Source organism: Poecilia formosa, unplaced genomic scaffold, assembly GCF_000485575.1.
Source record: "Poecilia formosa unplaced genomic scaffold, Poecilia_formosa-5.1.2 Scaffold348, whole genome shotgun sequence".
Taxonomy (NCBI): Eukaryota; Metazoa; Chordata; class Actinopteri; order Cyprinodontiformes; family Poeciliidae; genus Poecilia; species Poecilia formosa.
The window spans coordinates 291,278-316,994 of NW_006800287.1; the positions used below are offsets into that span (position 1 = coordinate 291,278).

At 35.3% G+C, this 25,717-nt stretch overlaps 1 protein-coding gene across 2 annotated transcripts; it reads right to left on the reverse strand.

Moving 5' to 3' along the window:
* Positions 1 to 853: 853 nt before the first annotated feature.
* LOC103153380 (pleckstrin homology domain-containing family S member 1) lies at positions 854 to 16,794 on the reverse strand. Of its 2 annotated transcripts, XM_007574287.2 has the most exons (18): positions 16,641 to 16,794; positions 16,339 to 16,381; positions 15,832 to 15,926; positions 15,632 to 15,744; positions 15,396 to 15,530; positions 14,780 to 14,855; positions 14,623 to 14,652; positions 13,493 to 13,543; positions 12,489 to 12,551; positions 12,287 to 12,355; positions 12,127 to 12,198; positions 10,035 to 10,072; positions 9,904 to 9,954; positions 9,691 to 9,813; positions 5,166 to 5,267; positions 4,357 to 4,452; positions 2,626 to 2,761; positions 854 to 2,542 (listed from the first exon to the last, which is right to left on the reverse strand). In XM_007574287.2, the coding sequence occupies exons 2-18, from the start codon at positions 16,364 to 16,366 to the stop codon at positions 2,471 to 2,473; spliced, it is 1,350 nt and encodes a 449-aa protein (XP_007574349.1). In that variant the 5' UTR covers positions 16,367 to 16,381; positions 16,641 to 16,794; the 3' UTR covers positions 854 to 2,470. The 2 variants fall into 2 exon arrangements, with proteins under 2 accessions (XP_007574349.1, XP_007574350.1); XM_007574288.2 differs by lacking the exon at positions 13,493 to 13,543 and having other exon boundaries at positions 16,641 to 16,793.
* Positions 16,795 to 25,717: the final 8,923 nt, after the last annotated feature.

Sequence of the window (25,717 nt, forward strand, 5' to 3'; positions counted from 1 at the left end):
GGGGGCCAATATGCTGAAGTGGCCCTCGGTGAAATTGAGTTTGACACCCCTGCTCTAGAGCGAGTCAAGTGCAATTAAGTGGGGCATTGAGATTCTAATTTGAATACCCAATGCCCCTAACTACTCTGCAATGCCTCTGGAAGTCTCCAAACATGAATAATTGAACAACTTTTGTGTGGGAAATAAAAAGACAATTTAATAAACAGAAATGCTTATTAATTAATTTTATTCATAATCTTTTTACACAAAAAATATACATTCATCTTCCCAGGACAAACAAAATTGCCAGCACCCATTGCAAAGGATTTATTCAATATAAAGCATTTATATATTACAGCATATATATATTTTTCACAGTTTCAGTGAGTGTTAGGAATTGCCTGTTTTTGTAGAATACTGTTACTCAGACCATTGTAAATAATAATATTAGATTATATTGTTATCTTGTTTTAAATGGTAACCCATTTAAAGTTGGTAGGTATGTAGTGATTAAAGTTAAACTTTGCAGATAATCTTTGTTTTTTGTTATGGTGGGGCTCTACCAGTTAACCAGAGGTGGACAGAGGACCCAAAAACTGTACTCAAGTAAGAGTAGCACTACTTCAACATATTTTTACCCAAGTAAAAGTAAAAAGTAGACGTCTAGGGAGTAAGAAGTAAGAGTAAAAATGTATTTGGTAAAAGTTTTACTCAACTAATGAGTAACTGATCAAATTATTAATCATTTAATATTTAAAATTACATAATCAGATGGACCAAAATGTAAAGTTAAGTGGAAATTTTGGTATTTTAAGGACAAAAATGACAATAATTAATATAGGTAACAAAAAATAACAAAATTGGCAAAAGAAAATTTTCCAATTCAGTTTCTTTCAATAAAAATCTTACAAAACTTTAACAAAAACCACAGTTCTGAGTCTGGTGAATTTTGGGGTTAAAAAGAGTAGAAATACTTCATAATACAAGTACTCAGGTAAAAGTAAAAAGTACAATATAGTCCTAAAAGTACATTTATTTCAAAAAAGTTACTCATGTAAATGTAACTAGTTACTACCCAACTCTATGATAGACTAAATGCAAAAAGCTAAGTTCCCTCAATTCAGTTAGATCTTGGAAAAAGTGCCTAAGTGATTTTTTTTGTTTTGTTTTGTGTTTAAAACAAACCGTGGCACATAACTGTAAGGCATGACACGATTTTGTCTTCATATTACCGACGATTAAGACGTGTAATACTGTTCTCTTGCTGTACTTTTCACTTTACATCACCACTAATTGTTGAGAGGGTGTAACTAATGCCACATTTAAAACCAAAAGTGTGTCGACCTTTGTTCTCGTTATACTTATCAACAAGAAGATATGAATAACATCTTCTTGTTGGTTAGCAAACCTGTTTGCTTACAAACTGTCTGTGCTACTGGGAACAGCGTTTCCACTGGGTGGTTCCTTAGAAAGACGCCTCAGCCCTGGAGAGAAGAGCAACATAATGCATGCAAAGCAATTATATACTGGGACTCCCTTTTAGTTGAAATTAAAAATGAGGAAATCCTGTTTGCAGTTTCACTGTACAAGCAATTCTGACTGGCATCCACAACAAGCAGAAAAAAATGTGACTTTCCATATTGACAAGAGATTTTTCCTTCTTATTGTTTATATTTATTGTGACGTCAAACAAAGAAAGCATGGCTGACGTAACCTAAGTTGTCCTCTGTTACTCTGGAGCTTGCGTAAAGAAACTGAAGTATATTTCTGTATGACGTTTACCTGTTGCGACATAAGCAGACATAAACTCCAACAGCAAGGAAATGGAATAAAAAACATGTTGATGTGTTTATATACAACGTATACAGGGGCGTCAAACTCATTTTCCAAGATCAGGAATGCTCTTAAAGGACCGGTTGTGCCAGAATGTACTGATAAAACCCGTTAAACTATAAATAAATTCTTAAGATTAAATAGTAGTGAACATCTTTTTAGTCCCTCCAGGTTGTTGCCATTGTTTTTGTAGAAATTGTAGTAATTTAGAAATATTTTATTACTTGTCGTATCATTATGGATTATAACTCGACATTAGGTAAGAATCTGTAAAAGCAAAAATCTACTGCCACCTGCAGGTGGGAGTAAACTGTCACTTAGATCCAATGTTTTTCACCATTTCTGTGGAAAATCTGCAATAAACTCAATTATCCATCAACGCGAGAAAGTGCAGGGATTTGTTGATTTTTCACAAAAAACTGGAGGGACTAATTGATGCAATTTGACAGTAAACAGATAAAAATAGCTTTGAATTGATTGATAAAATAATATTTAAGCCCACTGTTATCTTCACAGTTCTATCATGTGTCACTTTACAGCCTAGAGGGCCACATAAGAAGCTGTGGCGGGCCGGATTTGGCCCCCGGGCCTTGAGTTTGACACATGTGACACATGAGATCCTTCATTTTGAAGTCGTCCGCAGTGATCAGTCTGTGCCTCAGCCGCTGCAGGGAGAGTCTGACCAATGCAGAGCCTGGCATCCACGCTGACGCTGGATGGTCACTTTCACCTGAAGGCAGATTCAGAGGCATGAATGATGCATGCAGACCCTGATGGCATCGTTAGTGCTTCTGTTTGGAGCAGCGACTTTACCTCATCCTTCATCGACTTCCTGATGAGCATGTAGAAGTCCTCCACGCTGTCGGTTTGGAGGTCATTTATCGCCACAACTCGGTCTTCCTTGTGGAAGAGGCAGACGGACTGCGGCTGTCCAGTCCAGCCAGACACACTGACACATACATAAACAAACACAAGCTCATTTACTGTACATCCAATGCTTTTTGTTTGGTCTATGAAGGGTTAAAGTCTTTTGAGTCACACAATGTTGTTTGAAAAAGACTTGAGATAAGAAAGTTTCATTTCTGCTGAGGCTAAAGATTTTAATCTAATTCTAGGAAAATGATCCTCAGGACAAAACAAGCCATGCCAGTTGAATACAGCGACAAAAATACATTTCTTTCCCGCAAACATCACCAGAAGCACAACTAAGATTTCTTTGTTGAATTGTTCAATTCAGCTGTTGACTTTATAAATTAACCACAATGTCAATGAAAAGTTAAAACTAATTACTAATTTAATTCTTAATCTGCAAGAAATCAACAGGCGTTCCACAGAATATCCAAATAATATAGAAGAAAAAAACTCCACAACTCAATTTCAGATGCTGATTCAGATGGTATCTGATTAAAAAATGAAAATCTACCTAAAGTATTTAGGTCAGGAGTGTCAAACTCGTTTTCGTTTTGGGCCAAATCAAAATCAGGAATCCTCTTAAAGGGCCGGTTGTACTGATAAAACCTGTTCAAACTGTTAAAATATCAATGAATTCTTCAAATTCAATAATATTATTGAACATCTTTTCAGTCCCTCCAGGACTTTGTGATTCTTTTTGTGATTTTTTTTGCAATAAAAATCAAAGTATTTGTGGTACTAATTTGCAATATTTGTGCTTATTTATTACCATAAATGTGACTTTTTATTACTCTATATAGATCATATCTGACATCAATTAAGGCTGAGGCATCAGTTTAGCACAAATAAGAAAGTTTTTCACTATTTTTGAGAAAGATCTGCAATAAATTCCCAATTATTAGTGTAAAAAACTGAGGATTTGCTGATTTTGTGTGAATTTCCACAATAATTCTCAAGAAACTGGAGGGACCGATTGATAGAATTTGGCAGTAAACAGAAAAACTGCATTAATTTGATTGAAAACATAATATTTAAGCACAATTAGTGTTTAGTCTAGAGGGCCACATAAAGAGCTATGGCGGGCCGGATTGGGCCCACGGGCCTCGAGTTTGACATGTGATATGATTTTTGCTGCACATTTAAATCTTAAGACGAAACATTAACACTTTTTAGATTGATGGGGTTGTAATGAAAATGCTCTGGGTTTGTAACATAAGCGTCAAGTTTACTTTTTTATTTTCTTACGTTAGAAATAGTCCGACATGTTTTCATGAAGGTAAAGCAGATATTGTTAATCCCAGCATGAAAACAAACCCTCACACAACACGTCTGAATGCAACGAGCAGAAATCTCACCCAGCTCAACGTTAAGCCTGATTGAGCTGCAGGAGGTTTTTTCTGCAGCTAAAACAACAAATCAGGACCCACAGCTCTAGCTTTGCCTTGTTTGCTCAAACAATGGGAATCTGTAATATTTGTGACTCAAGGCAAGCCTGCACTGAGTCTGAGGTCGATGCTTTCATGTGGAAACGTTGCTTTTTGAATCTGTTTCAGGGCTTCTTGGATGTTTCTAATAAAGCATCTCAACATTAGTAACTTTTCAGTCTGTGGTGTTTCAGAGTATTTGACAAACCTCGGCTTTCCTTCCACCTCTGTGAGTGTGAGATCGTTCTTCAAACCCTGCAGATTCACCATGAACTCCCTCAGGTCTACCATGACGCCGTCAAGGCTGGGAAGGAAAAAAACAGAAGAGATTCATAAGATCTTTGTTCTTTCACTTTGATATCTAATATTGGAAAAACAGAATATTACTTAAATATTGCTTTCAGTACATATGAAATATTAATAATTAGTTTTGTCTTATTCATGTTTACCAGAAACCAAAAATCTTTGGTAAGATTTTGGTTTTTGCAGTGAAGGAGGCTGAATTTCCTCCTAACTCTCAACTGTAGGCTAACTTGTTTTGTCAAATTAAAGAAACCATTGATAAGCAAAGCGTTAAACGAAAACATTTTGTGTGGAAGCACAAAAGGGCAGAAAGATCTGGTTTCTACCTGCAGTCTGCATGCTTGTAAGTGTTTTGCACAACTTAAAGACACAGTTTCTTACTGCTTGATGCAACAGTTGTGCAATTTATTATTGTACCATGCTCTAGAAACCCTTCCAACCGGTCCAGCAACATCCCAGCCGTTTCTGTTGGCCAAGTTTATCTAAACGAGTCACCCAAAATGTCACGAAGCCCTCTGGTATTTGTTCTCGCCGACAGTTTTGAAGCTACACCAGAGGTTCTTGGACTCTGGTGCCAAAATGGGCGTTCCCAAATATTTCCTTCAGCTGCTCACAGTAAGAGCTTCTTTATCCTAATTAAGTTGAACACAACATGACCTAAATCCATTTTGTTAAATTAAACAAGATTCTAAGTAAAGATTTTGTAAATCTTACCTCCGATCGGAGCCTCGTCTTTCCGAATTCGTCTCCAATATATCAGGTGAAACGGCACCACTGGAGCTGGTGCTGAAATCCGAAGACTGACGTTTGTCCTCTCTGGAAAACACAATGCCACCATTTTCAGCTGCTTTCAACAGATACGACAGTCGAAAACACAGTGAGACAGTTTGCAGAAATGAAGGAAATTAACAAGAAAAGGTGGAAACGATTGGCAGGCCTGTTTATTATTGTGGCTGGGGATGAAAACCAAAGATGCATGACATCTCTTTAGTAAAAAGTTCCCAAAAAGAGAGAAAAGTGGGGAAAAATGCTTTGGATGAAGTGAAAAATATTAACAATAACTTCATACTGCATGTAAACTCATATTTAAACAAATTGCGACCAAGTTCAGTTTTCATCAGGGTCGTTTTCTGCTACCGTAGATTTCTATCCTGCTGAACAAACTAACCTTCACCAGTCGCCAGTCTAAAAACAAGAAGTAACCTCTCATTGACACAAAAAAATGCAAATAAAAATAAAATAGAATAAAGGAACATAAAATACATATAAAGAATACGGTAAAACCCCCATCCATAGGTATACAGCTCTAGAAAAAACAAAGAGCCCACAGCACTGAAAACCTGCAGGTTTTTCCACCAAATATTGATTTCTGAACTCTTTCTTAGTTAAAACATTAGTATTGTTGTTTTAGATTAATATGAACTTGTTGTTGTTGGTTGTTTTTGCATTATTTGATGTCTGAAAGCACTGCATCTTTTTATTTTGACCATTTCTCATTTTCTGCAAATAAAATCTACATTTTTGCTTGGAATTTCAGAGACATGTTATCAGAAGTTCATAAAATAAAAGAACAATGTTTATTTTACTCAATCATAAAATTTCTCTGATTTTACTATAAAAAGTAAAATCTACTAATGTTTTTAAGTGTGCATGCACACATTTATACCCAAGGATCTGCAAAAGCACAAAATCTTACCAAGTATTTTTGGTCTAGTTTCTAGTGCAGTTATCTCAGTTTTGTCTTATTTCAAGTGTGCTAACTTAAAAGTAACTTTATAGCCAGATACAGATTGTAGTATTAAGTAAATAATTCCTTAGTATGGATGAGAAAGTACTAGTTCATTTGGCAGATTATTTCACTTAAATAAGACATTTTCCCATGTTATAAGTTAATTTATCCTCCAATAGAACTAGAACTTTTTCATCAATATTAAGGAATTATTTACTTAAAACAAGTGTGTATATCTTTCTGCAGCGTTACTTTCAAATTAGTTTTGTGTTACTTCAAGTGTGCTAAGATATTTGCACTAGAAACTAGACTAGAATTACTTGGTGAGATTTTGTGTTTTTGCAGTTGTTACATGCAGAAAGACTTCAGGGTGGGATTCAAACCAACGACCTTCAAGGTAACTGAGCTACCAACTGCAACTGTGCAGCCAAGGCGCAGCCACAATACAAGAAAGATTAAGAGGAAGAAAGAACTAATCAGTGGTGAACAGCTGGTTTGATCGCTCAGTGCATGACAAATGGTGAAATAAGGATAAAGAAGATTTTTTAATAGTTCATAGGAACAGCATGCAAGCAAAAAATAACGTGCAAACTGCTGCCAACAAGGCACTGGTGCATTTTAATGAGCCAGCAATGCCAAACACAAGAGAGAGGGCGTTTTTATTTTTTAATTATCTATTTTTTCAGTCAGGCAAATTAGCAGTTCACCACAGTTGGCTTGAAATCACAAAGAATTATTACACAGTTTGATATCAGAGGAAATTTGGTGAAGCAAACAGCAGCAGATGCTAACAGAGTAAAAGGAGAATAAAGAGCTGCTGATCAACATGGAGGTCCAGTCTAAACATGAAGGTCCAAGGGTCACCTGACAGCCTGTTTCACAAATAAAGTAGTTCTCATAAAAGTGCGTGCAAACAATTTAAGAAAATATTTGTTTCCAGACTGGAAGACCTGTGCGTGAACCTGCAGGACTGGATTCCTTGAGGTTGAGGATTTCTGCAGCCCTTTGAGTCGCAGTGCAGTTCAGTTCAGCATTTTTACCGGGAAGAACTTTAAAGTTGTCAACAGACTTATCAGAACTGCCTCTTCAACCCTATTTAAGCAAATGTAGCATTCAGGACACTTCTTACATGGGAAGAAGTGTCCCATGTAACACACTTCTGGATTTGACCAATCCAGCAGATTGGTCAAAGTGTAAAAATATTGATACAAATACCCCAAATCTGATCAAATTTACACCAAAAACTCCCAAAAACACATTTAATCTGCTGAGATTAGACCAGAAACAAAAGTCTTAAAGTATTTATGCAAACAGTCCAGCATTAATTGTCTCCAGTTAGACGTGGTGGTGACTTCATTTGGGAAAGTTTTTTTTCTGTGACGCGCTGGGAGATCGGATCAAAGCAGATTTATGTCGACAACACCAGGAAGTTTTTGGTAAAGAAAAGATGCGTCACGCTTTGCTGATTTTCTGGACGGCTTAAACGGGCTTAACTTTAACCTTTACTGTAAATCCATTGAAGAGACACTCCAACAACTCAAATTTAAAACTATACATTTTTTTATCATTGGCTCCTCTGAGTCAATGCTTTGTGTTGGACATGCATTTTTACATCTAGAGACAGAAAATTATGTCTTTTTCCAAAATAGCTCAAATGCAATCAGCCTCTGTGAAGATAAGTCATCAGATTTTGAGTTGGACTTTGCTGCAGCAAAGCATCGCTGCAGTTTGCTTCTGCTTGGTTTTTCCTTCATGGTGCGTTCAGGGTGAGGCTTTCCGTCTCTCACCACGTTTCACATGTTGGCCTAAAAGCCCAACCTCCTCTGTACACAGATTATGACAAACTATAAATAGGACTTTTCATGACTTTCTATGAATAGAGTCTTCTTGTCTTTTTCATCTTGCACAACTAGTGTTTGTGTCAACAGATTTTTTCTGCTTTAGATGTGGATCTCTGCAGCTGCACCAAAGCTACCAGTCTGTCACTTTAGGTAGACGCCCTTTAGGTTTTCAGCGGCGCTACACTGACTCCATTTTCATACCTCAAGATAAAATTTTATGACCTAATCCAGCTTTAAACTTCTCCACATTGTCCTGACCTGTCCTGTTTGACTCTGGGTGTTTAAGATGCTGTTTGTTCACTTAGGTTCTCAAACAAGCAAATAAAGAAACACAGCTGGATTTATCCAGACATTAACTTGGGATATTTAATAACTAGGGGATTTTTGCAAAGTTGTGTCTATGGAAGAGGTTTAGGGCTGCAGAAAGAAAAAAAATTCAGAATTTCTACTTTTTATTTTTCCTCCATATTTTAACTTTAATCTCAAAATTTTGACTTTGATCTTCTCAGTTCTCAGAATTCTGAGGTTAAAGTCAGAATTCTGGCTTTATTCCTCAGAATTCAGTTTTTATTTTACCTCAAAAGATTTATGTAAGAATTCTAAGAAATAGTCAGATAAAAAAATGTCTCCAAATTCTGACTTTAATCTCAGAATTCTTATAATTCTGAGATTAAAGTCAGAATTCTAGCAGAGAATTCTGAATTCTGTGAAAAAAATGAATTCTGAGCTTAAAAGTAAGAATTCTGACTTTTCTTAATCAGAATTTTGAATTTTTTCTAAGGAGATCAAAGTCAGAATTATAAGAAATAAATTTGAATTCTTAATTTTTCTCTAAATTCTGACTTTAACCTCAGAATTTTGACTTTTATCGTCTGAATTCTCAGAATTCCGAGATTAAAGTCAAAATTTTGACTTTTTTCTCAAAATTCTGACTTCTGATGTCAGAAGATTAAAGTAAGAATTCTAAGTTAAAAGTCAGAATTCTGAATTTTTTTTCCTCTAAATTCTGACTTTAATCTCAGAGTTCTGACATATTTTTCTAGAATTGTGACTTTTGATCTCAGAACATTAAAGTCTTTTTTTAATCCTCTTCTGTATATATGCCAATACATATGCCATGTTACATATGCCAATGTAACACGTTTTAGAGTTCTATATGTTCTTTTTTTTTTCATTTTCAGAAATATGTACTGCTTTGCGTTGGCCTATTTTCCTGTTAAAAAACAAAAAAAAAAACGTTGATGTTTGTTGTTATGCAGCAAAATCGGATAAAGTTCAAGGAGTGTGACTGCTTCTGTACATCTTTATGCAACACTTCAAAATACCGTAAATGGTGAGAATGATCAGTCCAGTGCAGCACTGGTGTTAAACCATAAACATAATCGAGATTAGGCTTACAATCACAGGAGTTCAAAGCTCACCTAGTTAATCTGTAAAAATGATCAGCAGCGCACAGAGTTACGGTACGACCGACGAGGTCATGATGTGAAATGATGAACTTGCTGAACAAGTTCTGCCTTTTCAAGATTCCTCAATGAATGCCAACACTTGTGTGTTGTTAAAGTAGGTGGTGTTGTTATCTGACAACCATGCAATAATCCCTTTGTTGATTGAGCTGCAGGTTGTTAGCATGTAGCACTTTGACTAGCATAAAAATAACACAACATACCCATTTTCAGCAGGTGCCTCATTTGATATGGGAGCTGGAGATTCCTCTGCCTTGTATTTGGTGTAGACGTCAGTGATGGACCTCATCAGGGTGCCGTTGACCATCACTTCAACTTTACAATCGCTAAAACATCACACACAAAAAATAAAAAAACAAAACACAAAACAAGGGATAATCACTGCAAAAAAAAAAAAAAAACTTCAGTAAACTTACTTTGGCTCAGATACGTTCAGGATGCTTTTAAATTCTATCATTGATTCATACCTGGAAGGGATGCAGGTGTGAAATGTTAGCTGCTGAATTTAGCTTATTCTGTACAAATGGGAGCTTTAACCAGAACTCACAGTGACTCCATGCTGCCTGCCCGCAGGACACTGGCTCTCTTTTCAACGCCACGATGGAAAACAAATAAATATACAAGCACAACGTCAGTATAAGTCACAGTTTGGGACTTTTGTTTTTACATGTGCTGTTCCAGGTTAACATTTAGAAATGTCACCTTTAGTAGAGTGTTTAATCAGATTTAGGCAGAGTGCCCCAGAAAATTGTATCAGTTGTAAATTAGTATCAGTACTGATACTAAAGTATCAGTATCAGCTTTAGTACTGATACTAAAGTATCAGTACTAAAGCTGCCCTAAGATGGCAGCTTTTTACTCAATTAAAAGTAAAAAGCTGCCATCAGTATGTATCATCTTAGGGATGGAGTGTTAAGAAAATGTGCAATTTCAGTTGCATGCACTGCAAAAACATAAAATCTTAGCAAGTATTTTTGGTCTAGTTTCCAGTAGCAAACTTGAAATCTGCCAAAACTAAAACACAGGTAACTTTTAGCATGACATAGGAGCTTGCTTTAAGTCAATAATTTCTTAATATTGAATAAGATATTTTCCCCATATCATAAGTTGATTTATCTGCCAATAGAACTAGAACTTTTTAATCAATATTAAGGAATTATTTTCTTAAAACAAGCCTCTATATCTTGCTGAAAAGTTACTTTTAAGTTAGTTGGTCATATTTTAAGTGTAATAAGATATTTGCACTAGCAACTAGACCAGAAAGACTTGGTAAGATTTTGTGTTTTTGCTGCAGTGTTATCACTGAATTATGTGAAATTACCACAAAATTATGTGTACCAGAGTGATCAATGTCCTATGTACTCTGTATTTGGTAAAAAAAAATAAAAAATAAAAAGTCTACCAAGTACTGAGTAACTCATCAATTTATCAATTTATCAATCATTTAATATTTAAAAATGACATAATCAGATGGATCAAAATATAAAGTTAAATGGACATTTTGTTATTTTAAGGACCAAATTTACAATAATACATATAAGTAGCAAAAAATAACAAAATCAGGCAAAAGAAAGTGTTTCCAAATCAGTTTCTTTCAATAAAAAACTTATGAAACTTTCACAAAAACTGCAGGTGTGAGTCTCTGTCTGGTGAATTTTCGTTAAAACATGTTTGTTTTTCATTCAGTGGGTAGAAAACCCAGACATTTTACTCAAGTAAGAGTAGAAATACTTTATAATAAAACTACTCAAGTAAAAGTAAAAAGTAAAGTGTAATGAAAATACTGAAAAAAATATATTTTCCAAAAATTGACTCATTTAAATGTAACTCAGTAAATATAACTAGTTAATACCCAACTCTGCATTTACTGCAGTGGTTCTACTTCAACATGTTATGTTGAAGTAGAACCAACATAACATGTTGGTTCTACTTCAACATGTTATGTTGAAGTAGAACCTTTAAACTGGCTGGTTTCCTGGATTGGAGCTGGTTTTTTAAGCTTAGTCTGAATACTTTTGGAAGGTTTGAGTCATTCCAGAAGCTTAAATGGACTTTATTATGTATTTTCCAGGCATATGGTGCCATTTTATAGCACAATCAAGTAACTGTGCTATATTCAGTTGTTATAAAAATGGTATATATGGTATATAAAGTCATCACCTTCCTAAAGTAATATATTTTTGGTCAAAAGTGCTCTATTGTTTTAGGAAGGTGACAAAATATGACTTCGATATTCAACACCTTGAAAATGTGTCTCTGTCTCTTTAAAAACTCCCGCTCTTTCTGAAACTCCGCCCACAGGAAGTCATCAAATCCACTATTAACCCTTTAACGACTGATACTGGGCGAAATTTACACCTTAAAACTAGTTTAAAATTTGCAGCTGTCCATGGAGAAAAGCCAAATGTATTCATGGAAAGAAAATATGATCAGATGAGACAAAGATTAAGCTATTATAACTCTAAAGAGTATTCTTTCTACCCAACTGTAACATGGTACTGTGCATAGATTTGAGTCCGTATTTTTAAGATCTTGACAAAAAAAAAATCCCAAAGCTTCTAAGCCTTTTTGTTGACTTTTTGAATAAAAGACAAACATTTTAAGTTATAAGTTAATTAATAATCAGCATAGCAGGCTACCTTTCGGTTTGACTTGGGATAGTCATAGTCATTAACAGGCTCAGAGGTCGGTCTCCTGGAACTATCTTCCACCTGACAAACAATCGGAAAGCAGCATGACTTGGTGTTGATAGTCTTCCCAAACGAAATGTAGCGTTGTGCACAAGCTGCAGATACGTACCAGTTCTTCAGTGTTCCCGTCTGCAGCTTTGGAGGAAGGGTCCGAAAAGGACCTAAGCTTCAGTAATGACTGGAAAACAAAGACAATAATGTTATTTAATGTGCATAATATTTATTTATGCTGGTGGCAGTGAGTTATGTTGGCACATAAAACACACCAGCATGACCTTGGAAGATGGGTAGAAAAGTAAAGGTATACTCACAGATGGCAAAGAGATTTTACTGGCGTCATTCTCATCTTCTTCTTTCTTTTTAAGAAAAGGCACCTGCAAACCAGCAAGTAATTGTCTTATTACTATGAAATCACAAGTCTGATCTGCATGTCTTTCAAGCGAACCAGGTTTGTCACATTTTTAATGATTTCAGATTTTAACCACTTTTAAACTCTAAACCTAAAGCATTTTTTCTACAATCTTGTGATGGGCATGTAGGAAAGTGTTATCGTCGTTTCCATAGAAATATCAACATGTTCAGGAAGTCTTTGGGTTTTTCTCACACCTGGTAGATTCAGTCCAATTAAATGGGGACCAAAATTGTTAAATTTAAAAAAAATTAAATAAAATAAAAATTCAGCTGCTGCAGTTCACTTTAGCGCTGCACTGTGTCAAACTGACTAAACTTATGATCGACCTGTTCGCCCATTCCCCTGTGGTGGCGCTGTACCGATAACCACTGGATGAAACGACGCGAAAACCACAGAAGAAGACACGAGCGCAACTTCCTTCTTCACGAAATGTAAACAAAGATTAAGTGGCGTCAGATTGTAGCGGCCTTTTGTCTTTCTCAATAGACTACAAGCGATTTCTGATGCTAACGTTAAAATCGCGACTTTGTTTTAGTTGTATTTACCCAGAATGCTTTGCTTTGTAGTCCGAGTCCACTGCAACCAAACCGAGACTTGGGTTTTTAGACGGACCGGAGTTCGCCTTTTTGACTCCCATCAGAATGAGATGACGCATTTACACCTCCCCAAACGAACCGGACTTTCGATATAAACGAACCAGAGTTGGAATAAAACGGACTAAACAGGCTAAATAGTTTAGTCCGCTTTCTTTGTTGGCAGATATAAACATCTACTGGAACCGAGCTCCTGGTTAAAAACACTTTCAGTGAAATTATTCACCAAAAAGTTACATAACATAAATTTTACAGTCCTGATGAATTAACAGGACACAGTTAAAATGTTTTTTATTACATCTCGACTAACCTGGGGCTCTGGGGCAGAAAACTTTCTCCGGTGAAGAGGGTTTGAAATTGTCTGATAGAACAGGAAAAGAAAAGTATTTTTATTCAGAATCTGATGATGATCTGATACTACTTCATGGAACAACAGTTTGGGGAGTTTTCTTTTTTATTTTCAGGGAGTCAAAACAAAAACAGAATTGTGAGTTTGAGAACTGGAAAGGAAATAAAACGAAACAACAGTTTCTGGACAAGAAAGTGTTATTTAAGGAGAAGAAAAGCTCTTTTGTCAAGTTCCTGCATTATAGCCTCACTAAAGTATTCATATCCAGTTCACATTGTGTTACAACTACGAATCATAATGTGTTTCACTAAGATTTAAATTGATGTAATCCGAGTATAAATCAGCTGTTCTGTGAACAAACAGCATCATCTAAGGGACACGGCAAACAGGTGGAAAAGTTATTAAAAGCAGGATTGGGTTATAAAACAAGTTTTGACTATCTTAGGAAAAACTCTGGCACAAATGAACCAGAAATGGCTGATGTTGTGCAATAATTTAACTTTTTTTTTTACTTTGTACTTCAGATTTTATATTTATTTTTGTTATTCTTGCCTATTTTTAAACTGTGCTGACTTTCTTTATGTGTTTATGTGAGCTTGTGCAACATAATTTTATTCTGCATTGTGTCTTAAAGTAAATTTTGAATCTAGAATCGACTTTGTGTTGGTCTATCATATAAAATCCCAATAAAATTAATGAACATTTCAGTTTCTAAAACAGAAAGTTTAAAATATTTAAAGCATAGTTTAAAAAATTATTTTTTAAAATACATATTTAAAAAATATACATTTAAAATATATATCTTTTTTATTCTAACATATTATATTGTAATATAATAGTTATTCTATTACTAATGTAATAAAATAATTTTTCTAATTAATTTTATTGGAATTATTACAACAAAATAATTATTTGAATTGTTTCTCAAATTGAAAAATTATTTGCAAGGTTTTATGTACAAGTGGTCCTGCAAGAAAAATGACAGCATAGGTTATTAACCCTGTTCCTTAATCATCATAAAATATATTTTAGAGAATATTAAAGCTGCTCTTGAATATTTGCACAACATAAAATAAACTCCACATGCTTACATCAATGACTGGCTGCCCGTTGCTGATTTCCTAGACGAGAAGGATGAAAAAAATCAATAAATAAATAAACAACATGGTATTTAAGTGGAAATAAAACTATTCTCAATGCAACAGAAAACATAAGGAGCATGGAAGAAGGCGTAAAAGCTTAATGCACCTCTGATTTGAGAAATTTATGAGGACGATTTTTCAGGGCTTCAAACAGGTCAGTGAACCAGCCGTCCGCCTCCGAGCTAAAAGGGGAAAAAGGCAATTCTGAGACTCAACAAATCACATCTGTGACATTTTAATTTCAAATCTAGTTCCAAAAATCAAATCCAGGGAGGGAACGCCAACACTTAGCAGAGATTTATTTTGTGGAAAAGCCATTATCAGATGATTGCCTAGTGGAAAGGGGAAAGGAGCACCATCATTTGTTTTTGGCTGGTTTAACTCTAAAAACAGTAATTGGTGAATCATGTTTAAGGAAGTGATTCATGGAAATACATTAAAATGATGCCAACTGCGTTCACACACAAAATGATTCAATCACAGTCAGAGCTGCACCTGCAAACACGACAAATTCAGGTAAAACGTGGAACTGAAAGTGCAATATGTGCAAAGCACAGATCTGCTGAGTGAGATATACTGAGATCTAACTCAATGTGATTGTGCATATTTAACGGTGCAGTATATAACATATTTTTTACATATTTGTTGAAACTGTCACGTATCACGCAAAAAGGGTAAAAAAAAATAAAAATAAAAATTCAACAAAAGCAGAACCTTCTAACCTGTTCTCCGCAATGAGGAAGTAGTCCCGGTTCCCTGCCCTGAGGTACACCACACACGATGGGGAGCATTTAAAACTCCTCTGGACCCATTCCCATTTCTGGTGATGTTGAGGGTTCCCATACAACAGTGAGATTCTGGCAGAGAGACACAGTGTCATTTTAACCTCCCTTAAGCATTTTGAAAGCAGCAAATTAGCCTGAGATTGATGCAACATGGTGAAAACATGAGAACGTACTGCGTCATGTCTATGGCTCCAAGCGGGTTGACCCGGTCCTCTGCATTTCTGTAGTACCTGAGCTGATAGTCGTTCTCTGGGGACTTGTAAAGCACAAAGAAACGCCTCTTCCACTGCAGGAGAAATAACAAATAAGACATTTAGTTATAGAAAACAAAAACTGCACAGAGTTGCAATAAAAGTGAGAAAAAGTTCCTGACCTCTGACTTCAAACGCTTTTGAGGAGGAGACTTGAGCAAGTATCCAGACCTGATTTCTTGTGCATTTGTGATTGAGTTGTAAAACACTGAACTTCCTGCAGGATAAAATAACTATTTAGTGATTAAATTCTGTGTTTAATTTAATTTTTAAAAAAAACATTGTCAGTAAATATTAGATTAAAATAATTATTGGTTATCTAAAAATAAAATACATTGTTAATTTAAAACTAACAAAAATAACCTAAAAATGCTAAAAAGAAAAATAACAAAAATATTGATTGGTCTAAATACAAATTACAACATTCAGACTAAAGTCTTAGTGACTAGTAAACTTTAAAATATTCAAATCAATGCATGAATTTAAAGTTAACAGAATAAAACCTGCAAGATTTGCTAAAAATGACAGAAATATTTGGTCTTACTACAAATGACAACATTCAGACTAAAGGTTTGGTGACTAGCAAGCTTTAAAATATTTACATTAAAAATCCAGAAACAGTATGTTACCTGATGCGCTCCTGTCTCTTTTAGCCATTTTGATCAATTGCACCTAAACAAAAGTAACATGAGATCATCTCATCAGAACCACTTCAAAACTGCATTGTTACAGATGATATTTAAAGTGTAAATTCACAGTAACTTCACTCATGGAAACTGCAAAAAGTCAAGAACAAAAGCAGCCAGGTGAGCATTCACAATATAACTTAATTTTTGCACAGAATAATGTTCTACACATGTGAATTCAGATTAGAAACAGATAATAAAATAGAACACATGTAAGAAACATGGCGCCGTGTCCCTGTCCGTACCTGTACAGGGATCCGAGTCGCTCCACTGTCTTCACCAGAATAGCGATTTGACAACAAGGCTGCATGCTTTTCTGTACCTGACAACCAGTGACAGCATCAACCTCAGAACTGGTGTTTCTGGTTTTCCGCCGCCGACTTGTTTCAGACTCTACCTGCGTTGTCTTCAGACTCCAGAAGGTTTCTTAAGGCCCAGCTTTCCTGTGGAAAAATACCCCTTAATTTGACAGGTTGATTGTTTCCAGTTCCTGTGATTTCTATTATAAATGGATAAAAATAATATGGTATATTTTCAAAGAATAACAGAATGTATCATTTACCTTCAAGATTTTAAGATTTTGAAATGAAACCACAAACTTTAACATATTTATCGGGATTTTTAAGACCAAAACAAAACAGTATTTATTTGTGAAGATAGAGAAGGTTGGAGGTAGTAACTAGTGAGATTTACTCAACTACATTTTATTTTATTATAAAGTCTTTCTACTCTTCCTTGAGTAAAATGTCTGGATTTTCTGCCCACTGAATAAAACAACAAACATGTTTCAACCAAATGTTCACCAGACTCACCTGCAGTTTTTGTTAAAGTTTTATAAGTTTTTTTATTGAAAGAAACTGATTTGGAAATAAATATTTCACCTGATTTTGTTAATTTTTACATTTTATATGAATTTTTGTCATTTTCAGCCTTAAAACACCAAAATTTCCATTCAACTTTATATTTTGGTCTGTCTGACTGTGTCATTTTTAAATATTAATGATTGATAATTTGATCAGTTACTCAGTACGTGAGGAGTCTTTTTTTTTTTTTACCAAGTACATGGGATATAAGATATTGATCACTCTGCTATACGTAATTTTGTGATCATTTCACATAATTCAACGATACACTGCAAAAACACAAAATCTTACCAAGTATTTCTGGTTCAGTTTCTAGTTTGAATATCTTATTACACTTAAATTAAGACCAACTAACTTAAAAGTAACTTTTCAGCAAGATATAGAGGCTTGTTTTAAGAAAATAATTCCTTAATATTGATTAAAAAGTTCTAGATTATTGGCAGATAAATAAATTTATTATATGGGAAAAATATCTTGTTATAAGTTAGATAATTTGCCAATGGAAATAGTACTTTTTTCACTGATATTATGAATTTATTGATTTAAAACAAGCTCCTATGTCTTGCTAAAAGTTACCTGTATGTTAGTTTTGGCTTATTTCAAATACTTTGTAAGATTTAGTGTTTTTGCAGTGCATGCAAAATGTTTGTGGTGTGAAACTAAAATGGCACATCTTCTTAACACTCCACCCCTAAGACGACACAGACTGATGGCAGCTTTATGCTGTGAGGTTGCTTTTATTAGAAGAGGAAAATGAAATGTTTTTAGGTTTGCTGCAAGGATAAACTGATCTAATTTAAGGGAAAATTTGTTAAAAATAAATAAATAAATAAATACCTGTTAGGAGAAAAGGGCAGAGAAATAGTTTTATTCTCACAGTTGTGGTTGCAACAAAAGGTGGTGCACACTTTTCAGATTTTAATTCAAATTAATGTTTTCAAAACTCGTGCTTTGTTTTCCTCTTATTTCACCGCTTTGCACCACTTTTCTATTCGTCTTCCACATAAAATCCCTTTAAAACACGTTGACGTTTTTGCTTGTAGCCTCACCAACATGCATGGAGTTAACAACAAACATTGCTGTAGGCTGTGAAGCAAACGAAATTAAACGCTGAGGATATTTCTGCAAAGTGGCAGTTCCCCAATTAAGACGTTATCCTGCAAAAAGATGGCATGTCAGCAAAACGTCAACGGAGTCACAGTCAGTGTTAGACCCCTGCTGCTCCCTCCATGCCATCTGATTACAAACACGCAGCACATCAGGAGGAACAGGGAGATAGAGGTCAGTCGGGGTTCTGTGTTGCAGCATCAATATTAATTTAAATTGACGTCACTGAGGGAGATAGCTTAATCCAGAGCTTAATTTTGGTGCATTTGACGTCTGTCTGCTTGTGCACAGGCCAGTTTTTGCATGTAAAATTTGTGGGTCATTGCAGGAAATGTAAAAAACCCCCAAAAAAACAGCATCAGTGAGACTCAACAGCTGCTCACATGTGCGCTTGCTGTAATTATGCAGAACAAAGTTTTCTTTATGGATTGTACGTGACCCACAAAGCAGCATTCATGTCTCAAAAATACTTCAAACACCCCTTTTTACATGTTCATGTAGGTCACAATCAAATGCTCTGACATTAATAGAGCTCTGATGGGCTTGATCTTTAGTAGGACATGGCATCCCTTTTTTATGCAAATCTGTCAGTTTTCATGAATATTTGTCCTTATACGTCTAAAATCTTGTTCCTGCTTGTCTTCAAAGTTTAGATTTGAGGCCTGAACTCATTAAATAAGCAAGATGAGTATCCATGTGTCTCCTGTGCAGATAATTACTATCAGATTTGATTATTAATGAGTAGCAACATCCATTTTACTGAAGGATCAGATGTTTTTTAAATGCCTTCTGATTCCTTTTAAAACTCAATGAAACCAGGATGCATAATTTTAAAACTTTTTCCACATAAAATGTGACCTTTCTGCAAAAACATGCAAATATCTTAGTTGCAAAAGTGTTCTGATCCTTAAACTTAAACCTAGGTGAGAAAAATTTTCAGCCTTCAGTCTTGACTTCACTTCCACCAAATCAGATCATCTGAAATAAAGTTCTTGCATTTTTCACACTTGCATCCTTTAGAAAAAGTCGAAGTTTGCAGAGAGGCTACAAAGAATCATAAGGGTATTTTTCTACAAATCTGTCAGTAGAGGGAAAGATGCAAAATATTCCACATGTGACAACAATCTTCTGTATTTTCCAATTGTCTAGTCTAAGGAGTAAGATTACAAGGGCTTTTCTTCCAAAGACAACATCCTGGCCTGGTTAAAATCTTAAATACTACATCACAATAACGCTTTCCTTATAGATTACCAACAAAAAGTTCATAAATATGTCATTAATTCATCTCTAAACACGTTATAAATCATTAATAACTGTTTATTATGCATTAATTAAACTCAGAATGAGACAAAAGCTTCATTTGTCAAATAGCGAGCCAAGTTTCTTCACCATTTATTTTATCTAGAGTTGTTATACTAAACACTTCAGACTACCTTGTAAGAACAATAATTGCAAATAGCTTCCTTCTCACCCTTAATTAATGCCTAATAAACAGTTATTAATGATTTATTAAGTGTTTATAGATGAATGAGTAACATAACTATGAACTCTAAGCGGATCCTTATTGTAAAATTGTACCAGATCTTAAAAAAACTTTTAGGAAAAGTGTGTAATATTCTGTTTCAATCAAAATTGAAGGTTTTCCGAAAACAACTCAGAGAATCGCCAAAGAATGACAATGAAGCACGGTGGTGGCAGTATAATACTACTACTGGTAGTGCAACTTCTATAGCTTGAAATCACCTCTTGGGAATAAATAAAGTTGAAATGAATCATTATGAATATTTCAAGACATCAGTCAAAACATTCAGGGATGTTTACTTAACCTAAAGAAGAAGTCGTGTTTATTATTTTGTTGTTGAGTTTCTAAAAAATTTCAATAATTTTTCATCTTTATCTTGTAAAAGACTTTAGAGGTTTAATTTTGGACTGGTTGTGAACTTATCTGGCAAAAATAAAGCTTTCGTATTAGATAATTTTACATCCAACTGTTGTGTCTATTTTTATTCTGAGGTGCAACAAGGTTCAACACTTTGTCCCCTCATTTTTTTCTCCCTTATATTCTTCATTTGGTCTCCTTTTTGGAGTCATTTCACCTCAAGAATGCCTTGACAACATCAAAACTGTGATGTTTTGAACCTCTGTTTAGTGCAAACAAAGCGGAAGTTATTCTGTTCGGATTGGGCAGTACCTCTGATTTTAAATCTTCCTTGCATGCCTTACATTAAACGCACCGTTACAAACCTTACAGATTATGAACAATGGTTTTAAGTTTCTTCCAGTTGAGGCAGAACAAAACAAGAATCTGTTTTGAGAAAATGTAACATTTTGTCTTGCTTAATTTTTACTTATTTTACTGGAGTTTCATTGCTTGTGTGTTTTTATCCTTATTTATATTTATATTATACAGCATGCTGGTTCATCTCTTGTTTTAAAAGATGCTGAGTTATAAAGTGGATTTTGCAGCAGTGTTTTATGCAAATCTTTCAGCCTTTGTTTCCTCTGTCTGCATGTTTCTGCCTCTTGACTCCTGAGCGTGTAAAGCGAAAATCACCTGTACATACAAAGAGAAGCCCTCATCTGCAGACTGGAGAGACTTGCAGCCAAGTAGGCGGAGAAAGCAGTAAACCGGTACTGCTGTTTGACTGATGGCTTTCAGAAGTCAGAAAGAAAACAGGGCACGAAACGCTGATGTCTGACATTTGCTGCTGTTTGCCTGCAGACTCATAGCTAACGCATGTAAAATAATAGAAGCAGAGAGCACACAGTGCAAAGTTTGACTTTGATCAGGCATTCGGTGCAGGTTATTGATGAGAGAGAGATTTTCTCAGCAGTCATCAGTCTTTGTCAGTTTAATTGTCTGAACATTGCGTTCTGAGGCAAACCTTTTGCATTTTGCAGGGTTATGCTTCCTCTTCAGCCATCAGGTTTTATTTTGGAACATGCATCCTTGCTCTGCTGCAGTACATTCACTCGAAGGTTAAGTGAGTTATGAATTTCAAAATGCACTTTTGTTCATTTCAAACTTTGAAAGAAAGAAAGAAAGAAAGAAAGAAAGAAAGAAAGAAAGAAAGAAAGAAAGAAAGAAAGAAAGAAAGAAAGAAAGAAAGAAAGAAAGAAAGAANAAAGAAAGAAAGAAAGAAAGAAAGAAAGAAAGAAAGAAAGAAAGAAAGAAAGAAAGAAAGAAAGAAAGAAAGAAAGAAAGAAAGAAAGAAAATTGCCCTTGCAATCATTCCAGATCGTCATACCCCATCAACTTTAATCAAACAAAGTGTATGAAAGTAGCTTGTTGGAGTTTGGGGGTTTTGTTTGCTGCTCCATTAATGTGTCCTGCTTTTGAAGGGGCTGTTAAACAACTTGTTCCGGAAATTAAACAACGAATAAATTAATCACCGGGCATACAGCGGGGAAGCAATCTGCAGTGCTATTAATCTTCATTACCAAAGCACACTCCAGCTTCTCACGTGAGACTGTTTGCAGTTTGCTGTGGTTTTATATTTAGTTTAAGCCTTGAGTGCTTAATATTTCACAGGTTACAACCACAAATGAATGTACCGTTTTTTTTTCGGACATGATTCAAACATGGTTCCTATGTTTTGAACCATGCGGCTTGTAGCCCGGTGGAGAAGTGACCCGGCTTTTCTGTGGATTTTTCTTCAACCACCAGGGGGCTCTGTAGCAGGAAGTGACTCATTGGAAGTCAACATTAGAAATCAAAGAAGAAAGTGATACTTTTTCATTTAGAACAAGCACATGCTAGCAGCAGGCACGACGGAGAAATGTTTTCAAACTCATACCCCGTCATCATGGAAACAACACGAAGATATCCATATATGATGCCGCTTTTAAATTGAAGGAAATCGATCTGGCAGTACAGGAGGGAAACAGAGCCACAGCACGTAACGAATCCATGGCTTTGGAGACGGGGAGCTGATTTATTAAGGTGAAAAACCGAGCGGCGGAGATACCAGCGGCTTATATATGTACGTTTCCAGTAAAAAAAAAACAACAACAAAAAACTTTGTAGGTGCGCTCTATAGTCCGGAAAATACTAGTTTTTTACATTGAAAAAAAAAATAATAAAAAGAACCACAGCAGAGGATTTGGCGAGTTTTAGATTTTGAACCAAAGTGTGTGAGTTTGTGAAAGATAAACTTACAGCAGCAAGTTGTGCTAACTTTTATTAATTTTGTCAAAGACCTCCAATAGTTGAAAAAACTAGAGTTTTTATTTTAACACTTAAAAAAACTAATAGAAGAAAAAGACAGGAGCGGAAACTGTTTCCCAGAATGCTTAGCAGCATGTTTTTGTATCCTGAGATGGAAGTGCGTTACATTGATCAGACACTTGTCTTATTAAGGCAAATGTTTATTATAATGTCCTGTTCACACTGTTTCTTTCTCAACTGAATTCATTGAGATGTTTAATAAAATTCATTATCAGATCAGAAGTTTTGTTCATGCAATTTGAAACAATAATTTAAATTATTCAAAAGTAAAATAAGTATTTATTTTAACTTGATATTGTGAGTAAAATAATACATAAATGTGGCTCTTTAACAAGGTGAGTGCAGTTTTTTTTCTAGCGCATTCTGAAATAATTATTTGGTTTAAACTGCAGCTTTTAGTTAAAACTCACAATTCAAGATTAGTAAACCTAAAAATAAAACAATGTTTTACAGTGTTCTAATGTTTTACAGTCAATTACTTTCAGCAGGGTCAAAGTTATTTCCAAAAACCTTGACTTCCTGCAGGACAATGATATTAAACATACAACCAGAGCTACAACAGGGAAGCTTAATGTGTTGGAACGGCCTAGTCAAAGTGCTGATCTAAATCCCAATTGAAATATAAGACAATAATTGAAAGGTGACGTTCACAGATCTATCAAATGTGATTCATTTTGAGTTGTTTTGCAGAGAAAAAGCTAAAAGTTTGAGACTTGTGGAGTCATAAAGGCTTCCATCTATAACACTTTTGACTTCTGAGCCAATAAGATTTTAAAAAACGTGTTTTGTTTTTCCTTCCACTTCACAATTATTAGCTTGATTTTGTTTTATCAAGTCTAGTTTGTTTGTATATAACATTTCAGCAATATGACATCTTGAAAACATTATCCAGTCATCAGTTATGAAACATTTATTTTGTGAAACCCCATAATCAAAATCACTCAGGGAAAATACATCAATTATGTTGATGAATGTTCCAGTTATTATGAATCAAAGGTTCCCAAAAAGGCTTGATTTATAGGCACTCAGTGTTTCAGCTGTGTTGCAGGTTTCTGGAAGTTTGTTCCAGATTTGTGGTGCATAGAAGCTGAATGCTGCTTCTCCATGTTTGGTTTTGGTTCTGGCTCTGCTCTGCATCCCCAGAACCAGAAGACCTGAGAGGTCTGGAAGGTTGCTATGACAACAGCAGATCTTTAATGTATTGTGGTGCTAAGTCATTCAGTAATTTATAAAATAGCAACAGTTTCAAAGTTTATTCTCTCAGTGTAAGGACTTTAAAACTGGGCTGACATGATCTAACTTCCTGGTTTTAGTCAGAACAGCAGCAGCAGCGTTCTGGATCAGCTGCAGCTGGAGGATTGATTTTTTTTAGGCAGACCTGAAAGGACACTGTTGCAGTAATCAATGCAACTTAGAACAGATAAATGTGTGGATGTGCCAAAACTTTCTTCAACTGAACGGAAACAAACTGAAGTTATCATCTTTGGACCTAAAGAGGAACACAGAACTTCAGTTATTAAAGCTGGAAACTAGAGATCAGGCTGAACTCTGACCTGAACCTTCAGAGCCACATAAAGACGGTTACAAAGTCGACCTTCTATCACCTGAAGAACATTACTAATGTCTCAGCAAGATCTAGAGAAACTCATCCATGTGTTTATCTTTAGTTGCATCGATTACTGCAACAGCATCTTCTCAGGTCTGCCTAACAAATCAATCCTCCAGCTGCAGCTGATCCAGAACGCTGCTGCTGGAGTTCTGACTAAAACCAGGAAGTTAGAGCACATCACCCAGTTCTAAAGACTTTCCACTGGCTCCCTGTAGCTCAGAGGATAGATGTTAAAATACCCTTAGTTTATAAATCACTGACCAGTTTAGCACCACCACACATTAAAGATCTGCTGTTGTCATAGCAACCTTCTAGACCCCTCAGGTCTTCTGGTTCTGGTTCTGCTCTGCATCCCCAGAACCAGAACCAAGCACGGAGAAGCAGCATTCAGCTTCTATGCACCACAAATCTGGAACAAACTTCCTGAAAACTGCAAAACAGCTGAAACACTGACTTCTTTTAAATCTAGACTAAAAACCTAACCTGTTAGATTTGCTTTTGAAACATGAAATGAAACATTAATCAACATGTGGCACTTGACAAAATGTAATGCTCCAGTTGTTGGTTATTGTGTTTTTATGACATAAAGCACTTTAAACTGCCCTCTTCCTGAAATGTGCTATATAAATAAACTCAATTGATTGATTGAACTAAAGATAAACACATGGATGAGTTTCTCTAGATCTTACTGAGACATTAGTCCTCTAATCCTGGAAATGTTCTTCAGGTGATGGAAGGCTGACTTTGTAACAGTCTTTATGTGGCTCTGAAGGTTCGGGTCAGAGTCCATCACTACTCATTCAAATAATTGTAAAAGCTATTCAAATATGTTACACATATTCTCATCTAAAGATGAAGTATGAATCGGCTTTGCGCGTGTTTGAGGATTTACCAGAACGTGACTCAAAGGACTCCAGAGATACCAAAGATTTTTTCTTTTCTTTTCATCACGCAGGGAATACACAAAGAAAAGTACCTGATATCTGGATTACCTTCCCGCTCACAGCTACTGTTTACTTCCTGGAAAGAAATGTAAAAGTTCCTCATTTTCAAGGATGATTCATTCTCCATCGTCATGACCTAGTTTCAGTCTGCAAATATTTGTGCTCTTTAGCATTAATCTCAGTTGATTTCTAAAGATTATTCTCTAAATTGTGTCCTATTTAAATAAAGTTTATATCTGAGAATCTGAGTGAGATGGATGAGTTTAAGAATAATCTCCTGCTGAGTCAATTGCCTGTTTTTTGTTGTTTTTTTTTATCAGATCCCACATCCCTGTCACTGAAAAGTAATTTCACCGAAACAGGAAGGTAATCTGATTGAGAAAACAAAGAATGTACAGGAAGAGGCGTGTTTGTCATAGTCGTAAAAAAACAACAGACTTTAGGTGTTGTCCCTAACAAAAACTGACTGAATCTATTAGACACACGTTGCCATACATGTTTGTCTCGTCACTAATGTGCAAAGTATGTTTTGATTGCTTTAATGTGATCGCGCTAATAAAAAATGACGCAG